At 42.9% G+C, this 17,514-nt stretch overlaps 1 protein-coding gene across 8 annotated transcripts in view; it reads left to right on the top strand.

The window, feature by feature from the left end:
- HOMER3 (homer scaffold protein 3) overlaps positions 1–17,514 on the top strand; it is a 98,154-nt gene that overhangs the window by 70,561 nt on the left and 10,079 nt on the right. For all 8 annotated transcript variants that reach the window (XM_070745943.1, XM_070745935.1, XM_070745992.1 and 5 more), the window contains one exon: positions 10,483–10,590. In XM_070745943.1, the coding sequence (XP_070602044.1) occupies positions 10,483–10,590 (108 nt within the window). The remainder of the gene's footprint in view (positions 1–10,482; positions 10,591–17,514) is intronic.

The following is a 17,514-nucleotide window of genomic DNA, read 5'->3' as shown; positions in this document are numbered from 1 at the left end:
ATTTGGCAAATGAATGAAGTCATCATTTGCAACATGTGCCGTTTCCAGTTCCTCCTCCTCCTCCTCCTCCTCCTCCAAACATGCCATCCTAAAATTTGGGATTCCAAAATTACATGGGCATTCAGCAATTCCAAAACAGAACTGATAAGACTTCACTGTTTCATTCTTTTAAATGTCTGAATTCTTGAATGGAGTGCTACATATGTGTTCTGTCGGGCTCTCTGGTAGACTCCTCCCAAAAATGCACAGGTACAAATTTCAGACACACACACACCTTTGAAAATTCAAAACAATGTTCTTTATAAGGAAAATTCACTTAACCTAAGCCCTCTTTTGGTATAGCAAAGAGCACTCGTCTCCAAACAAACTGGTAATTTGTACAAGTACCTTATCAGTTCTGTGATACTTAGCTTGCAGCTGTGAGGCAATTCACAGTCCTTCTTTCACAAAGTGAAACACACTTTGCTCTGGTTTAGTTTCAAAGCGGGGAAAAATCAACACACAAAGGTCAAAGTCAGTAAAGCAGTCACGAAACACAACAATCAGATAATCCTCCACAATGGCCAAACCCACAGGCTGCTATTTATAGCAGCCTCACTAATCACCACAGCCCCACCCAACCACAGGTGGCCTCATTTTCTTTGATAATAGTTTCTCAGTTGTTGCTGCCTATGCATCGCTCTCCGCATGCGTGGCTGTATCATTAACTCTTGTTCCGAATCCAAGGAGGAGCTAGAGAATTGATCTCCTTCTGAGCTGTCTGACACACTCTCCTCCTCCCTGTCACTCATGTCTTCTTGGTCAGAGGAGCCTTCATCAGCAGATTCCACCGGGGGCAAAACAGGCTTGTAGCATGTGGATGTCTCCCCCACATCCACAGTCCTTGGGGCAGTAGCTGGGCCAGAGCTAACCACAACACATATGTATCATTCATTATTTCATTATTACGGAAGGGGGGGGGAGCAGCTTTGCGTGCCCAAACAGCCAGGGGTGGGCAGCAGGCAGGACAGGGTGGAACACAGTTCCACCAGTGGAAATGAAGATCCGTGCGCAGCTCCAGCTGATTGGTGGCTGTCACTTCCTGGATTACTGGTCTCGTCTCGGCTCTCCTTTTCCCCCCTGCTTCTGCTGCTGTGTCTGTGCTCCTTGCTTTTTTCCTCTTTCCTCCTTCCTGGCCTCGGACGAGCTTCCCTCTCTCCTGCCCGGCTCCCCTCCAGCCTCACGCGGCCACCTCCTGCCTGAGGTGCAAGCAGAAAGTGTGGGTGGAAATGACGCCGGCAGCATTTATGCTTCTGGCAGCACCCATTCGCCTAGCTACCCAGCCTGAGGTGGGGGGGGGGGGCGACCCAGAAAGGAGAGCACGGGAAACACGAAGCAAATTGTCACCCCAGCGCGCGACACTGGTAAGGTTGTAAGTCGAGGGCTTAACAGTTCACTTGAACGATGATGACTGTTTTATAATGGGTTTTTGTCATTGTTTTTAATATTAGATTTGTGCTTTGTATCTTGTTGTGAGCCGCTCCAAGTCTTCAGAGAGGGGTGGCATAAAAGTCTAATAAATAATAATAATAATAATAATAATAATAATAATAGTAGTAGTAGTAGTTCAAGCCACTCCCACCTGATCACATAGCTGACAAGCCACTCCGACCCAGTCACGTGACCATTAAGCCACACCCACAAAATAAGCCACACCCACAGTGTGGCAGTAAAAATTTTGGCTGCCCATTACTGCAAACAGCGCTGGGATAGAATCTCCAGAGATCTGGAAAGGTATGGGGACAGAAAGTGGGGAGAAATCATGAACTTCTCTAACCCAGAAATCAGCTGGCTGGCAGGAGGCATTTATTTATTTATTTATTTATTTATTTATTTATTTATTTATTTATTTATTTAATTTGTATGCCGCCCCTCTCCGCAGACTCGGGGCGGCTCACAACAGTAACAGAAAACAATATATAATACAAATTCAATAATTAGAAAGCTAAAAACCCATAGTTTTAAAAAAAAACATGCACACAACATACCATACATAAACAGTATAGGCCTGGGGAAGATATTTCAGTTCCCCCATGCCTGACGGCAGAGGTGGGTTTTAAGGAGTTTGTGGAAGGCAAGGAGGGTGGGGGCAGTTCTAATCTCAGGGTGGAGCTGGTTCCAGAGGGTTGGGGCCACCACAGAGAAGGCTCTTCCCCTGGGACCCGCCAAACGACATTGTTTAGTCGACGGGACCCGCAGAAGGCCAACTCTGTGGGACCTAATCGGTCGCTGGGATTCGTGCGGCAGAAGGCGGTCCCGGAGGTATTCTGGTCCGATGCCATGAATGGCTTTATAGGTCAAGACCAACACTTTGAATGTGCAGTGGAACTGAGCTGGTCAATGGCTCGTGTGCCTTTAGAGAGGGCTCCATGTGCCACTTGTGGCACGCATGCCATAGGTTCGCCATCACGGGTTTAGAATATTTACATGTTTTCAAAACCATGACTGACAAAGTTCAGAAAGCTAACCCCCCCCCCCTTTGGGCCAGATTTAATCTTCTGAAAGATTGTTGGATTCTCACAACACACTATCCCTTCCCTAACCAAGTTAAAACTGTCATGGGAGCTGAGCCTCAGAGTGGGAAAGATTTATTTATTTATTCAATTTGTATGCTGCCCATCTCCCTAGGGACTCTAGGCATCTCACAATCAAAATTAAAACAGAAGGGAAAGGGGGGACTTGATCGAAACATTTAAATAGGTTAAAGGGTTAAATAAGGTTCAGGAGGGAGGTGTTTTTAATAGGAAAGTGAACGCAAGAAACAAGGGGGCACAATCTGAGGTTAGCTGGGGGAAAGATCAGAAGCAACGCGAGAAAATATTATTTTACTGAAAGAGGAGTAGATGCTTGGAACAATCTTCCAGCAGACGTGGTGGGTAAATCCACAGTCACTGAATCTAAACATGCCTGGGATAAACATATATCCACCCTAAGATAAAATACAGTATAGGAAATAGTGTAAGGGCAAATTAGATGGACCATGAGGTCTTTTTCTGCCGTCCATCTTCTATGTTTTTATTTTTCTTCTATGTTTTTATTTTGCAAGGGTGTAAGCAATCACCCTTCCTTGCCTCTTGCAGACTTGAGTCAGCACAGTATAAAACAGTTGGGCCTCTGATTCTATTGAACCCCTTCAGGCATAGTATGTAGGCTTTTTGCATGAAAGAATGGAAAGAGAAGGGAGAAAGAGTTACGTAAGGTCACTTGCGGTACTTTACTTAAAAGCATCAGACTAGCATTTGCTTTCTTGTCTTAAGATTTGTATAATAGCTCTAGATATTAAAGAATAGAGTTGGAAGGGACCTTGGAAAGACCCATCTTCGAATACAGCTCATCTGTTTAGAACCCATACCACATCTCGGACATTAACACCCTTGAAAATGTCCAAAGATACTTCACCAGAAAAGCCCTTCACTCCTCCACTCAAAACAGAATACCCTACGAGACTAGACTTTCAATCCTGGTCCTAGAAAGCTTACAACTGAGACGCCTTAAACAAGATCTTAGTATTGCCCACAAGATCATATGCTGCAACGTCCTGCTTGTCGGCAACTACTTCAGCTTCAACCACAACGACACAAGAGCACACAACAGATTTAAAGTTAATATTAACCGCTCCAAACTTGACTGTAAAAAATATGACTTCAGTAACCGAGTTGTCGAAGCGTGGAACTCATTACCAGACTCCATAGTGTCATCCCCATACCCCCAACACTTTACCCTTAGATTATCTACGGTTGACCTATCCAGATTCCTAAGAGGTCAGTAAGGGGCGAGTTCAAATGCACTAGAGTGCCTTCCGTTCCCTGTCCTATTGCTCTCCTATATCTCCTATACCTTTCTCCTATTCCTATATCTCTTCTATTCTTTCATTGATATGTTCTATTACTATATCTTCTTTTCTATTCTTTCATAAATATATTTTACTATGAGTATCTTCTCTGTAACCTTCATCATGTATTTTACTATGTGTACATATATACCCACGAAAACTCTCATTGTGTATTGGACAAAATAAATAAATAAATCATCTAATTCAACACCCTGCTCAAGCAGAGGTCATAGGCAAATGGTTGTCCAGTCTCTTCCTGAAAACCTCCAGTGTTGGATCACGCAAAACTTCTAAGGGAAGCAGTTCCACTGGATAATTGTTCTAACTCTCAGGAAATTTCTCCTTAGTACTTCTAGGTTGAATCTCTCCTTGATTCTTTCTAGGAACCTTAGGATGGCCTTAGATGATATCAGGAGTTCCATATAGTCCTTCGGGACTATATAGGAATTGCATATGAGTCCTTTGGGATTGGGTGGCATAGAAGTGGAATAAAATAAATAAATAAATATAGAAAATTGCAATAGTGATTTTGATTTTATGCATAGAAAAATGCAAATTTGGAGTGTAGGACAATCCGGTGGAATCAGAATGTTTCTCTCTCTTTTTTTTTCATAAACTTTATTAATTTTCAATAAAAAGACATACAAACTTACAAACATTTAAACACATAGTAGGGGTTACAATTACCCCTCTTTTCTTGAAGTCAAATTTTAATATAGAAAAAAGGATAAAATCTTAAATCTTTAAATCAAAGTGATATTCTAATTGAAAAGAAGAATTTTGTTTACATATTCTAATAAACATAAGGTTAAATTGATAAAAAAGAAAAACCAACAATAGCAACAACAAAAAATATCAATAACATTTGATTATATTCATACGGTTTTCATTACCTTATTTTCAACTTTATTCTTATCTATCCATGTATAAACTTTATCCCAAATACTATAAAAGTCAGATTCTTCTTGAACATTCAGCCTTCTTGTCATCATATCCATCTCTGCACAGTCTAAGATTTTTTTAACTACATCCTCTTTTGGGGGGATATCTTCCCCTTTCCAATTTTGTGCATAAAGGAATCAGAATGTTTCTCAACATCATCAATACAGTGGAACCCCGACATAAGAGCTGCTCTACTTAAGAGCAACTCGAGATAAGAGCTGGGAGGGGAGAGATATTTTTGTTCTACTTACAAGCCCAAATTCGAGATACAAGCGCCAAGGAGCTGTCTCCTGAAGCCAAACGCTAACTTCCACGTTCGGCTTCAGGAGACAGCTGCGAAGCGGCGTGCGTGTTTTAAAAGGTTGCAGCCGGCCTGGGGGGCTCGGGGGGGGTGCTTGCAGCTTTCTTTCTTGCTCTTTTTCTTTCTCTCTTTTACCTTCCCTTCCTCTATTTCTTCTTTTCTTTCTCCTTCCCACCTTCTTCCCTCCCTCCCTCCCTTCACTCATTCCTCTCTTACTCTCCCCTTTCATAAGTTTCCTTGCTTCCTTCCTCTGTTCCTGTCCCTTCCCCCTTTCTTTCTTTCTTTCTTTCTTGCTTGCTTGCTTGCTTGCTTGCTTGCTTGCTTGCTTGCTTGCTTGCTTGCTTTCTTGCTCTTTTTCTTTCTCTCTTTTACCTTCCCTTCCTCTATTTCTTCTTTTCTTTCTCCTTCCCACCTTCTTCCCTCCCTCCCTCCCTTCACTCATTCCTCTCTTACTCTCCCCTTTCATAAGTTTCCTTGCTTCCTTCCTCTGTTCCTGTCCCTTCCCTCTTTCCTTCCTTCCTTCCCACCCTCCGTCCATTCATTCACCCATTCCTCTCTTGATCGCTTAAAGCCGGTCCCTGGTGCAAAAAGGGTTGGGGACCTCTGTCCTACAGGATTGGGTGACAGAGAAGTTGAACATATGTAAATTTAAAAGTTTAAGAAAGTTTACAAGTTAAGTGAAAGAAACTTCATTATTCATTTATATGTACATGTACATTTCTTCATTAAAAACATGTCTTTCTGCATAATTTAGACTAACTTTGTGAGTTTTTTGAGGGCTGGAACCAATTAAAATTATTTACATTAATTCCTATGGGGAAAAGTCGTTCGAGATAAGAGCTGCTCGACTTAAGAGCCCAGGTCCGGAACGAATTAAACTCGTATCTCGAGGTACCACTGTATTAAGAAAGGCAGACTTCAGCTCCCAGAATTCCCCAGCCAGCATGCTTTAAGACAGGGGTCTCTAACCTTGGCAACTTTAAGCCTGGCAGGCTTCAATTCCCAGAATTCCTCAGCCAGCAAAGCTGGCTGGGGCATTCTGGGAATTGAAGTCCTCCAGGCTTACGTTGCCAAGTTTGGAGACTCTTGCTTTAAGATGGGTGGACTCTAACTCCCAGAATTCCCTGGCCAGCATGTTTTAAGATCGGTAGTTTGCCTTCCATCTCACGAGCTGCTTCATTCTTCTAATAACATGCCCATCCACGAATAGCAGTCAATGGCATTCTATCTACATGATAGGTACAGTGGTACCTCTACCTAAGAACGCCTCTACTTATGAACCTTTCTAGATAAGGACCGGGTGTTCAAGATTTTTTTATTTTTTTATTTTATTTATTTATTTTGTCCAATACACAATACATATTGAAGAGAATAGACATAAAGAAAAGGATAGAAGAAAAGATATAAAAATAGAGGAGAAGATATATGAAAGGAAGAAAAGATATATGATTTTTTTTTTGCCTCTTCTCTAGAACCATTTTGCACTTACAAACCCAAGCCTCCGAAACTGTAACCGGAAAAGGCAGGGAGAAGCCTCCGTGGGTCCTCTTTAGGAATCTCCTGGGAGGAAACAGGGCCAGAAAAGGCAGGGCGAAGCTTCCATGTGGCTTCTCTAGGAATCTCCTGGGAGGAAACAGGGCCTCCACTCTCCCTGTGGTTCCCCCAATCGCACGCATTATTTGCTTTTACATTGATTCCTATGGGAAAAATTGCTTCTTCTTACAAACTTTTCTGCTTAAGAACCTGGTCACGGAACGAACTAAGTTCATAGAAACATAGAAGTCTGACGGCAGAAAAAGACCCCATGGTCCATCTAGTCTGCCCTCATAACTAGAGGTACCTCTGTATTTTCATGTGCCAAAACAAACCTTTTTTTTTTTCCTAGAATTTTTTTGTCCATTGAATTTTAGTATGCAAAGAGGATGCCTTTGCCTTTAGTGAATGCCCTTCTTTTAGTGGCTACGGAGTGTTGGGTTTGATATATAAGAGCAATTCTGTGAAGGAATAGAGAGGTTTCTGGCTTTAAGGAAGCTGATAAAGCATATGTTTGCATTTGTGTGTTTGTGTGTGTGTGTATCAGAGAGATTGAGAAGAAAGAGCAGTGATTGCCCTTGAAAGAAATGAAAGGGCTCAGAAAAGGCAAAGCACACATCAGGAGAACAGGCTAAATTTCAGGCATAAATAATTGTACATTTCCCAGTAAGCTTCTTCCTATCTAAATTGTTGGATGCATCATTCCTGCTCACGAAATTGTTTCTTCGGTGGTGCGGAATGTGGGAATAATCATCTGGTCTGCTGTTTTCCTTCTGTTTTCCTTCTGCTGCTCTTAGGTACATAGAAGCTGAATAAATAAGGGCTATTCTCTTTGGGACCGTCCGTACTCATTACACACAGTATTGTATGAGTAGTTCTGGGAAGTCCCTGCCTTTTGATAGGTACACATATGGCCTGTAGAGATATATGAATTATATATTGTGTACATTATTGCATTTCATGCTTTCTTCTCTTTCTCTCTTTTTTTTTGCCTTTGGGATGTTTGCTGATTTTAACAAATAAGCATCGAGCATCATACTTTGCTAGCTGTGCTGCATGTATGTTTACTCTGGTCTGGATATAGGGATCAACTGGAAGGGCTCTGTGTAAATTTTTCAACATGCATTATATTATGTTAGAAAATAGTTTTATGAGTTTGATTGGGCTTCAGGTTGTGGCATTCAAGGAAAAAGCCTGTTTCTTAAGCATTTATTATTATTATTATTATTATTATTATTATTATTATTATTATTATTATTACAAGAACAAGCCATTAGTCCACGGAGAGGGGCGGCATACAAATCCAGTAAGTAAAATAAATAAAATAATAAATTATTAGTTGGGGGAAAGATCAAAAGCAACGTGAGAAAATATTATTTGACTGAAAGAGTAGTAGATCCTTGGAACAAACTTCCAGCAGACGTGGTTGGTAAATCCACAGTAACTGAACTTAAACATGCCTGGGATAAACATATATCCATTGTAAGATAAAATACAGGAAATAGTATAAGGGCAGACTAGATGGACCATGAGGTCTTTTTCTGCCGTCAGTCTTCTATGTTTCTATGTTTCTATTATTACAAGAACAGGCCATTAGTACAAATGCTGTCAAAGCCAGAATTGAAAAATCAACAGACGATCCAAAGTGCAGACTCTGTAAAGAAACAGATGAAACAATCGATCGCATACTCAGCTGCTGCAAAAAGATCGCACAGACTGACTACAAGCATAGACATGATGCTGTGGCACAGATGATCCACTGGAACTTGTGCGGAACTACCATCTACCAGTGGCAAAGAACTGGTGGGATCATTAGCCCGAAAAAGTGGTCAAAAATGAGCAAGCAAAACTACTGTGGGACTTCCAACAATAATAAACAATGTACAAATCCAATATTTAAAAACACAATTTAAAAACCCTTATTAATAAAATAATCACACAATCCAATCAAACCATACATAAACCAAGTAACTAGGGAAGGTGTCAAATTTCCCATTATTAGATTTGTATGCCTCTCTTCTCCGAGGACTCGGGGCGACTCACAAAATACAATACAATTAATTATATGCATACAAATCTAACAGTTAAGAACTCTAAGCTAAAAACCCCTTACATTTAAAAACAATCAATTAACTCAATAATATCCACACATAACATTTAATGGTCAGAAAGAAAGGGGGACATGCTCTAACTGCCCCAGGCCTGGTGACATAGATAGGTCTTAAGGCTTTTGCAGAAGGCGAGGAGGGTGGGGGCAGTGAGAATCTCTGGAGGGAGCTGATTCCAGAGGGGCCACCACAGAGAAGGCTCTTCCTCTGGGTCCCGCCGGACGACATTGTCTGGTTGGCAGAACCTGGAGAAGGCCAACTCTGTGGGATCTAATCGGCCGCTGGGATTTGTGCGGCAGAAAGTGGTCCCTTAAGTAATCTGGTCCAATTTTTCCAACTGGAGCTGCACACCGGTCCACGTAACCAGCAGTTTGTCACTGGTTGTTACGGGAATGGAATTTGGACTGTAGAAGTTTGAGAAAGAATCTTATCATTCACTTTGCTAACTTTCTTTTAAGAGATAGAAAACGCCATATATTTTAAAGTCCTCCTATTCAAAACAAACATTCCAATACAGTAACTCGGATTTGGAAAGTGGATGGATTGTCACAGTAGAAGAGAATAAGCAAACAAAAGATTATAAAGAATGAGGCCCTTTCCTCCACTTATCTCCCTTAAACAGAGCATTGGGTGTAGATGAGGGTATTGCCACTTCGTATCTAGGTCTTGAACAATTTCGGGGCGGCTTGTGGATAGAAGACAATTCATTTTCTGCTCTTTTTGTCATAATAGAATAGAATAGAATAGAATAGAATAGAAGTTGAGAAGGGACCTTGGAGGTTTTCTAGTCCAACCCCCTCCTTAGGCAAGAAACCCTATAGTACTTCAGACAAATGGTTATTCAACTACTGTAACGCTCTCTACATGGGGCTACCTTTGAAAAGTGTTCGGAAACTTCAGATCGTGCAGAATGCAGCTGCGAGAGCAGTCATGGGCTTCCCCAAATATGTCCATGTTACACCAACACTCCGCCGTCTGCATTGGTTGCCGATCAGTTTCCGGTCACAATTCAAAGTGTTGGTTATGACCTATAAAGCCCTTCATGGCACCAGACCAGATTATCTTAGGGACCACCTTCTGCTGCATGAATCCCAGCGACCAGTTAGGTCCCACAGAGTGGGCCTTCTCTGTGTCCCGTCAACAAAACAATGTCATTTGGCGGGACCCAGGGGAAGAGCCTTCTCTGTGGCGGCCCCAGCCCTTTGGAACCAACTCCCCCCAGATATTAGAATTGCCCCCACCCTCCTCGCCTTTCATAAGCTTTTTAAAACCCACCTTTGCCATCAAGCATGGGGGAACTGAGATATTCTTTCCCCCTAGGCCTTTACAATTTACGCATGGTATGTTTGTATGTATGTTTGGTTTTATAATAAGGGTTTTTTTAGTTGTTTTAGTATTGGATTGTTACATGCTGTTTTTTATCGTTGTTAGCCGCCCCGAGTCTACGGAGAGGGGCGGCATACAAATCCAATAAATAAATAAGTAAATAAATAAATCTCCTTAAAAGCTTACAGTGTTGGAGTATTTACAACCTCTGGATGCAAGCTATTGCATGGATTAATTGTTCTAAGTGTCAGAAAATATTGTTCCCAGTTCATGTCAAATCCATGTTATTGAGACTCAAGTTGACGGCCATGATTATTTTGTGACCCATCACTTTTTCCATGATTCTGCTGACGCTGTTCTAAGTAATCACCCCCGTTCTCCTTCTCTCCAATTCCCCATAGGTGGCAGAGCTGGAAGCCCAGGGAGGCCACAATTCCTCAAGCGATGTCAGGAAAGAGACCTGCCCAGCCTTAGAAGAGCTGGAACAACTAGTGAAGGCCAAAGATGAGGTTAGTAGCTGCATCCCAGATCTCTGGAGCTGCCCTTCTAGAGCAGAGCTTACAAATTCAGAAGTCCACAATAAAAAACAAGAAGAGAGATTCTGTGGGTGGTTTTTATTATACAGTGGTACCTCATGATACGAACCCCTCGTCTTACGAACAACCCGAGATACGAACCCGGGGTTCAGAAATTTTTTGCCTCTTCTTACGAACTTTTTCCTTCTTACAAACCCGCCACCGCCGAGAAGCCCCGCCGCCCGGCTGTCACCTTTTGAAACAGCCGGGGTGGCTTCTCAGCGTCCATCTGAACCCGAACGCCAAACCCTAACTTCCGGGTTCAGCGTTCGAGAGGCCTCCGAGAAGCCCCCCGGCTGTTTTAAAAGGTGACAGCTGGGCGGGGGGGCTTCTCAGCGGCCTCCAGAATGCCGAACCCGGAAGTTCAGCAAAAGTTCGGGTTCGGGAGGCTGCTGAGAAGCCCCGCCGCCCGGCTGTCACCTTTTAAAACAGCCGGGGGGCTTCTCAGCGTCCTCCTGAACCCGATGCGCCAAACCCGAACTTCCGGGTTCGGCGTTCGGGAGGCCTCCAAGAAGCCCCCCAGCTGTTTTAAAAGGTGACAGCTGGGCGGTGGGGCTTCTTGGTGGCCTCCCGAAAGCAGAACCCGGAAGTTCGGCAAAAGTTCAGGTTCGAGAGGCCGCTGAGAAGCCCCGCCGCCCGGCTGTCACCTTTTAAAACAGCTGGGGGGCTTCTCGGTGGCCTCCCGAACACCGAACCCAGAAGTTCGGGTTTGGCGTTCGGGTTCAGGAGGACGCCGAGAAGCCCCCCGGCTGTTTCAAAAGGTGACAGCCGGGCGGCGGCATTTTTTTGCGGGTTTTTTTTTTCCGTTGCATGGATTAATTGATCTTACATTGTTTCCTATGGGAAACAATGTTTCGTCTTACGAACCTTTCGTCTTACGAACCTCCCCCCGGAACCAATTAGGTTCGTAAGACGAGGTATTACTGTATAAGTAATTCTCTGATTAAAGGAGAATAATTGGAGCGCAGGATTGTCAAGAAATATCTAATTTCCTGAGGGGAGGCTGCCTATCAAGCTGGTGCAGAAGTTGGTGATAAATCAACGGCTTGTCACACTATCTGTAAAAGACCTGATGTTTTGGGGAACTTGGGAGGGGGGATTTCATGAGGGAGCAGGTGCAGTCATAAAGCGTTATTTTGAGAAATTCAAGGGCATCATATGTCCACCACTTGGGCGGAAGCGGAAGAAGGAGTTACCACACTGGCACAATCTGTGTGGGCAATGTAACAAGTTTGTGAATGGGGGGCAAAGCATGTGAACTTTCAACTGTGTGGGAAGCTCAGATTCGGGTTCCCTGGTGGAGGTGCCAGGATAGCTCCAGAAATAAATTGGTACTTTGAGGAATGCCTTGACTTGGACTCTTGATTTAATTTTGGATGTTAACTGGAACCCTGGCACAGGATTGACATGAGGGGTCTTTGGTGCTCTCTGAGCTTGCTTGTCTTCTTGCAGATGTTTCATTACCCAAACTGTTGTCCACCTCAGGTCATGCCTGATTCAAAAGACGATGAACCAGGTGTCAGGCCGAAAGCCATCATGTGAAGTTAGAGACTTTGGCCAGCCACAGTAGCACAGTATTAGGGGAATTGGGAGGGATAGTGAATGAGAGGAAAAGTTGCTAGTCACAACAAATGTCTTTCTTAGAGCCCAAGGTCATCTTTTGTTCTGCATCAACTGAAAAAAAGAGGAAGTCTGTGGAATCCCTGCACTTGGATTGGTCCTCGTGATGAACTTGCGTGTGTGGGGATGTAGGATGAACTTTAACTGGAGTGGGGTACCGAAAAGAAGTTAGTATCGTAATGGCAGTTACGCGACCAACATGGCTCTGCTAATAAATCAAACCTTGTTTCCCCAAAATTAGTCACCCCCGAAAGTAAGACATAGGAGACATTTTGTTTCGCAGCATTCCTGAACAGAACATATATAATATATATTTGAAGAAAGTATAAAAGTTGTACATGGAAATAATGGTACGGTAGTAATAAGAAATTCTTGACAGGATTCACAGTTTGTCTGGTTATGCCGGTTTGTGACGACAACCACTGTGCAGTATATAATAAATGTTCAATTTTTTTGTTCAGCAATAAATGTGAATTCTTTTTCATTGAAAAAAAAAAAAGACATCCCCTGAAAATAAGACGTAGCACATCTTTGAGAGCAAAAATTAATATAAGACGCTGTCTTATTTTTGGGGAAACAGGGTATTTGGGGCATTGACAACAAATTCCGATACTAACTTCTTTCCAGTACTGGACGGATTCTACCGACTTCCTCTTTTCTTCAGTTGATGCAGAACAAAAGATGACCTTGGGCTCTAAGAAAGGACTTTGTTGTGGCTAGTAACTTTCCCTCTCATTTACTACCTCTCCCAATTCCCCTAATACTGTGCTACTGGGGCAGGCCAAAGTCTCTAACTCCACATGATGGCTTTCAGCCTGACACTGGGTACCCTGGGCCAGGGGGGGCTGCCAGAGGAAGCTGAGAGCGAGAGTGAGGCAGACAGTGACTGGGGAGAGCCTGACGGGGCTGACGTGACATTGGAAGATTGGTCTCTGTCAGAAAGTGAGGAAGACATGTCAATAGAAAATAGTTGGATAAACCCGCGCTATAGAAGAATGGCAAGAAGGCGAGAGGAGATCCGGAGTAAAAGGTATTAATTCACAGCCTTAGCTCTTTAAGGGGTGATGTCACTTCCAGGCAACATAAAGGAATAGGTTCTGGGAAAATGGGGGCATGGATCCCCAATGTTCATTCCATGGAAAAGACGAGAAACTGAGGTGTGTTTGAAAAGAAGTTCTAAAATCATGATCTCTGCCTCAAAGAGACAGTCTGTGCTGGAGCGCGGTGTTAGCAAAAGTTTTGGGTGAGCTAATGATTAGATTAAATTAGATTAGATTTATTGGATTTATATGCCGCCCCTCTCCGTAGACTCGGGGCGGCTCACAACAATGGTAAACAAAACATAGTAACAAATCTAATATTTTGCAATCTAAATTACAGTTTTAAGTTAAAAAATCCAAAAGAACCCCAATATATAAAAAACAAGCACACAATCGAATCATACACAAAAACTACATGGGCAAGGGGGAGATGTTTCTGTTCCCCCATGCCTGACGGCAGAGGTGGGTTTTAAGGAGTTTGAGAAAGGCAAGGAGGGTGGAGGCAATCCTAATCTCTGGGGGGAGCTGGTTCCAGAGGGTCGGAGCCACCACAGAGAAGGCTCTTCCCCTGGGTCCCGCCAGACGACATTGTTTAGTCGACGGGACCCAGAGAAGGCCAACTCTGTGGGACCTAACCGATCGCTGGGATTCGTGCGGCAGAAGGCGGTCCCGGAGATATTCTGGCCCGATGCCATAATGCATATGTTTTGAGTAATGAATGGGTGTGTTATCTAAGGAATGTAGATAAAGACTGAGTTGGTGGGCTTCCCAGAATCCAGATCAAAGCGAGCTCAAAATGAGTTAGAATCTGCTTCTATGCTACTTTAACCCTGCGTTTGCATTAATGAAGAGTGATTTTTATCAATAAGAGACTGGAATTTATCGGAAGCCCGCAAACAGAACACAAACTAGGTAGCATCACCAGTGCTAGGAAGTAGCAATAGCACTTAAGCTTATATACTGCTTCCCAGTTCCTTACAGCCGACTCTATCTAAGTGGTTTTACAGAGTCAGCCAATTGCCCCCAACAATCAGGGTCCTCATTTTACCGACCGTGGAAGAATGGAAGGCTGAGTCAACCTTGAGCTGGTCAGGATCAAACTCAGTTGTGGTCTTAAACCGAGGACTACCTGCATTACGTTTTTACTCTTTTCCTGCATGATTTTTGTTGCTTGTGTTTTTTGGTTCTTTTTAACTTACATAGAAACATAGAAACATAGAAGACTGACGGCAGAAAAAGACCTCATGGTCCATCTAGTCTGCCCTTATACTATTTCCTGTATTTTATCTTACAATGGATATATGTTTATCCCAGGCATGTTTAAATTCAGTTACTGTGGATTTACCAACCACGTCTGCTGGAAGTTTGTTCCAAGGATCTACTACTCTTTCAGTAAAATAATATTTTCTCATGTTGCTTTTGATCTTTCCCCCAACTAACTTCAGATTGTGTCCCCTTGTTCTTGTATTCACTTTCCTATTAAAAACACTTCCCTCCTGAAACCTATTTAACCCTTTAACATATTTAAATATTTCGATCATGTCCCCCCTTTTCCTTCTGTCCTCCAGACTATACAGATTGAGTTCATTAAGTCTTTCCTGATACGTTTTATGCTTAAGACCTTGCACCATTCTTGTAGCCCGTCTTTGGACCCGTTCAATTTTGTCAATATCTTTTTGTAGGTGAGATCTCCAGAACTGAACACAGTATTCCAAATGGGGTCTCACCAGCACTCTATATAAGGGGATCACAATCTCCCTCTTCCTGCTTGTTATACCTCTAGCTATGCAGCCAAACATGAGCCTCCCAGAGTCACAAGTGTGAGATGGGCAGCTGTACAAAATAATATTAAATAAATAGCTACCAGGAACCACCTAGAATAGTACAATCCCAGCTCACATGATGCGTTCATTGATCATAGCCTTCGAATCCACAGTCTTGGGTTAATTGAGTCAAGTAGAATGAAGCTACTTGCTCTTCGGTTGCAAAGGGCTGACGACGGAACTGGAGAAAAATGGAGGGAGCGTTTGCATTACCTTAATTGTCAGTTTGATTAATGGGACAGTGCTGCCGGAACGCCTGCCAAGGAGATTTGACTGGGCAGGCAGGTGATCTGATTAAACGTGTAGAGCAGGGGTCTCCAACCTTGGCAACTTTAAGACTTGTGGACTTCAACTCCCAGAATTCCTCAGCCAGCTCTAAAACCTTGGCAACTTTAAGACTTGTGGACTTCAACTCCCAGAATTCCTCAGCCAGCTCTCCAACCTTGGCAACTTTAAGACTTGTGGACTTCAACTCCCAGAATTCCTCAGCCAGCTCTCCAACCTTGGCAACTTTAAGACTTGTGGACTTCAACTCCCAGAATTCCTCAGCCAGCTCTCCAACCTTGGCAACTTTAAGACTTGTGGACTTCAACTCCCAGAATTCCTCAGCCAGCTCTCCAACCTTGGCAACTTTAAGACTTGTGGACTTCAACTCCCAGAATTCCTCAGCCAGCTCTCTAACCTTGGCAACTTTAAGACTTGTGGACTTCAACTCCCAGAATTCCTCAGCCAGCTCTCCAACCTTGGCAACTTTAATGCTTGTGGACTTCAACTCCCAGAATTCCTCAGCCAGCTCTCCAACCTTGGCATCTTTAAGACTTGTGGACTTCAACTCCCAGAATTCCTCAGCCAGCTCTCCAACCTTGGCATCTTTAAGACTTGTGGACTTCAACTCCCAGAATTCCTCAGCCAGCTCTCCAACCTTGGCATCTTTAAGACTTGTGGACTTCAACTCCCAGAATTCCTTAGCCAGCTCTCCAACCTTGGCAACTTTAAGACTTGTGGACTTCAACTCCCAGAATTCCTCAGCCAGCTCTCTAACCTTGGCAACTTTAATGCTTGTGGACTTCAACTCCCAGAATTCCTCAGCCAGCTCTCTAACCTTGGCGACTTTAATGCTTGTGGACTTCAACTCCCAGAATTCCTCAAGGAATTCTGGGAATTGAAGTCCACAAGTCTTAAAGTTGCCAAGGTTGGAGACTCCTGGTGTAGGGGAAACAGAACTTCAAGGGTCACCGATTGCTGGTTTGCTTTTCTGTCCTTAACTGCAGTAATTAGAATTTGCATGGATCTAATATCAAAGGTGATTGTGCTGGGGGCACCTTAGCAAATTCCTTTACCTGGAATTATGCAGAAGAGATGCTAGGACGCCTGAAGTGTCTGAGAACCTGTGTGGACCTCTGCCCATATTTGTTGATACAATATTCCCTTTACTGGTTCCTAATATGATTTGATTGCTTCTTTGTACCTGAGCTATCATTAAGTGTTCTGCCTTATGATGCTTGGCGAACTTTTCTTTTATGAACACCGAGAGCATAGGCACCAAAGACAAATTCATTGTGTGTCCAATCGCACTTGGCCAATAAAATTCTATACCATTAAAAAAAAACTAACAACACTTCTTCCCCTCCCCCCCCCCAATCTTGCTCTCGTAATTTGGCAAATTTCATGAGTATAATGACTGCAAAAAATAATAATGAGCAGAGGATGGATAATTAGGGCCTGAGGCTGCCTGCCCTGATTTAGATAAAACTTAATTGAATGATTTTGTGCCCAAATTGCACTAAGACCAGAGAACTGATACTGCTGTGAGGAAGACACAACCATAGAATAGAATGGAATAGAATAGAATAGAATAGAATGTGGATAGAATAGAATTAAGTAGAATAGAATAGAATATGGATAGAATAGAATAGAATTAAGTAGAATAGAATAGAATATGGATAGAATAGAATTCTTTATTGGTCAAGTGTCATTGGACACACAAGGAATTTATTTATTTATTCATTCATTCATTCATTCATTCATTCATTCATTCATTCATTCATTCATTCATTCATTCATTGGATTTCTATGCTGCCCTTCTCCGAGGACTCAGGGTGGCTTACAACATGTAAAAAACAGTAGATTACAATAAAATTAAATCCAATTAAATTAAAATTACATAACTATCTAAAATGCCTAGTTGTATTAAAATCAATTACACCCGTTCGTACAACAACAATACAATCATTCATTGGCCAGGGGGCTAAGGTCTAATCAGCCCAAGCCTGGCGACATAAATGAGTTTCAAGACGCTTACGAAAGGCGAAGAGGGTGGGGGCAGTAGAAATCTCCAGGGGGAGTTGATTCAAGAGGGCCGGAGCCCCCACAGA

This window comes from Erythrolamprus reginae, chromosome 1, assembly GCF_031021105.1.
Source record: "Erythrolamprus reginae isolate rEryReg1 chromosome 1, rEryReg1.hap1, whole genome shotgun sequence".
Lineage (NCBI taxonomy): Eukaryota > Metazoa > Chordata > Lepidosauria > Squamata > Dipsadidae > Erythrolamprus > Erythrolamprus reginae.
This window is presented reverse-complemented; position numbering and strand designations above follow the sequence as displayed.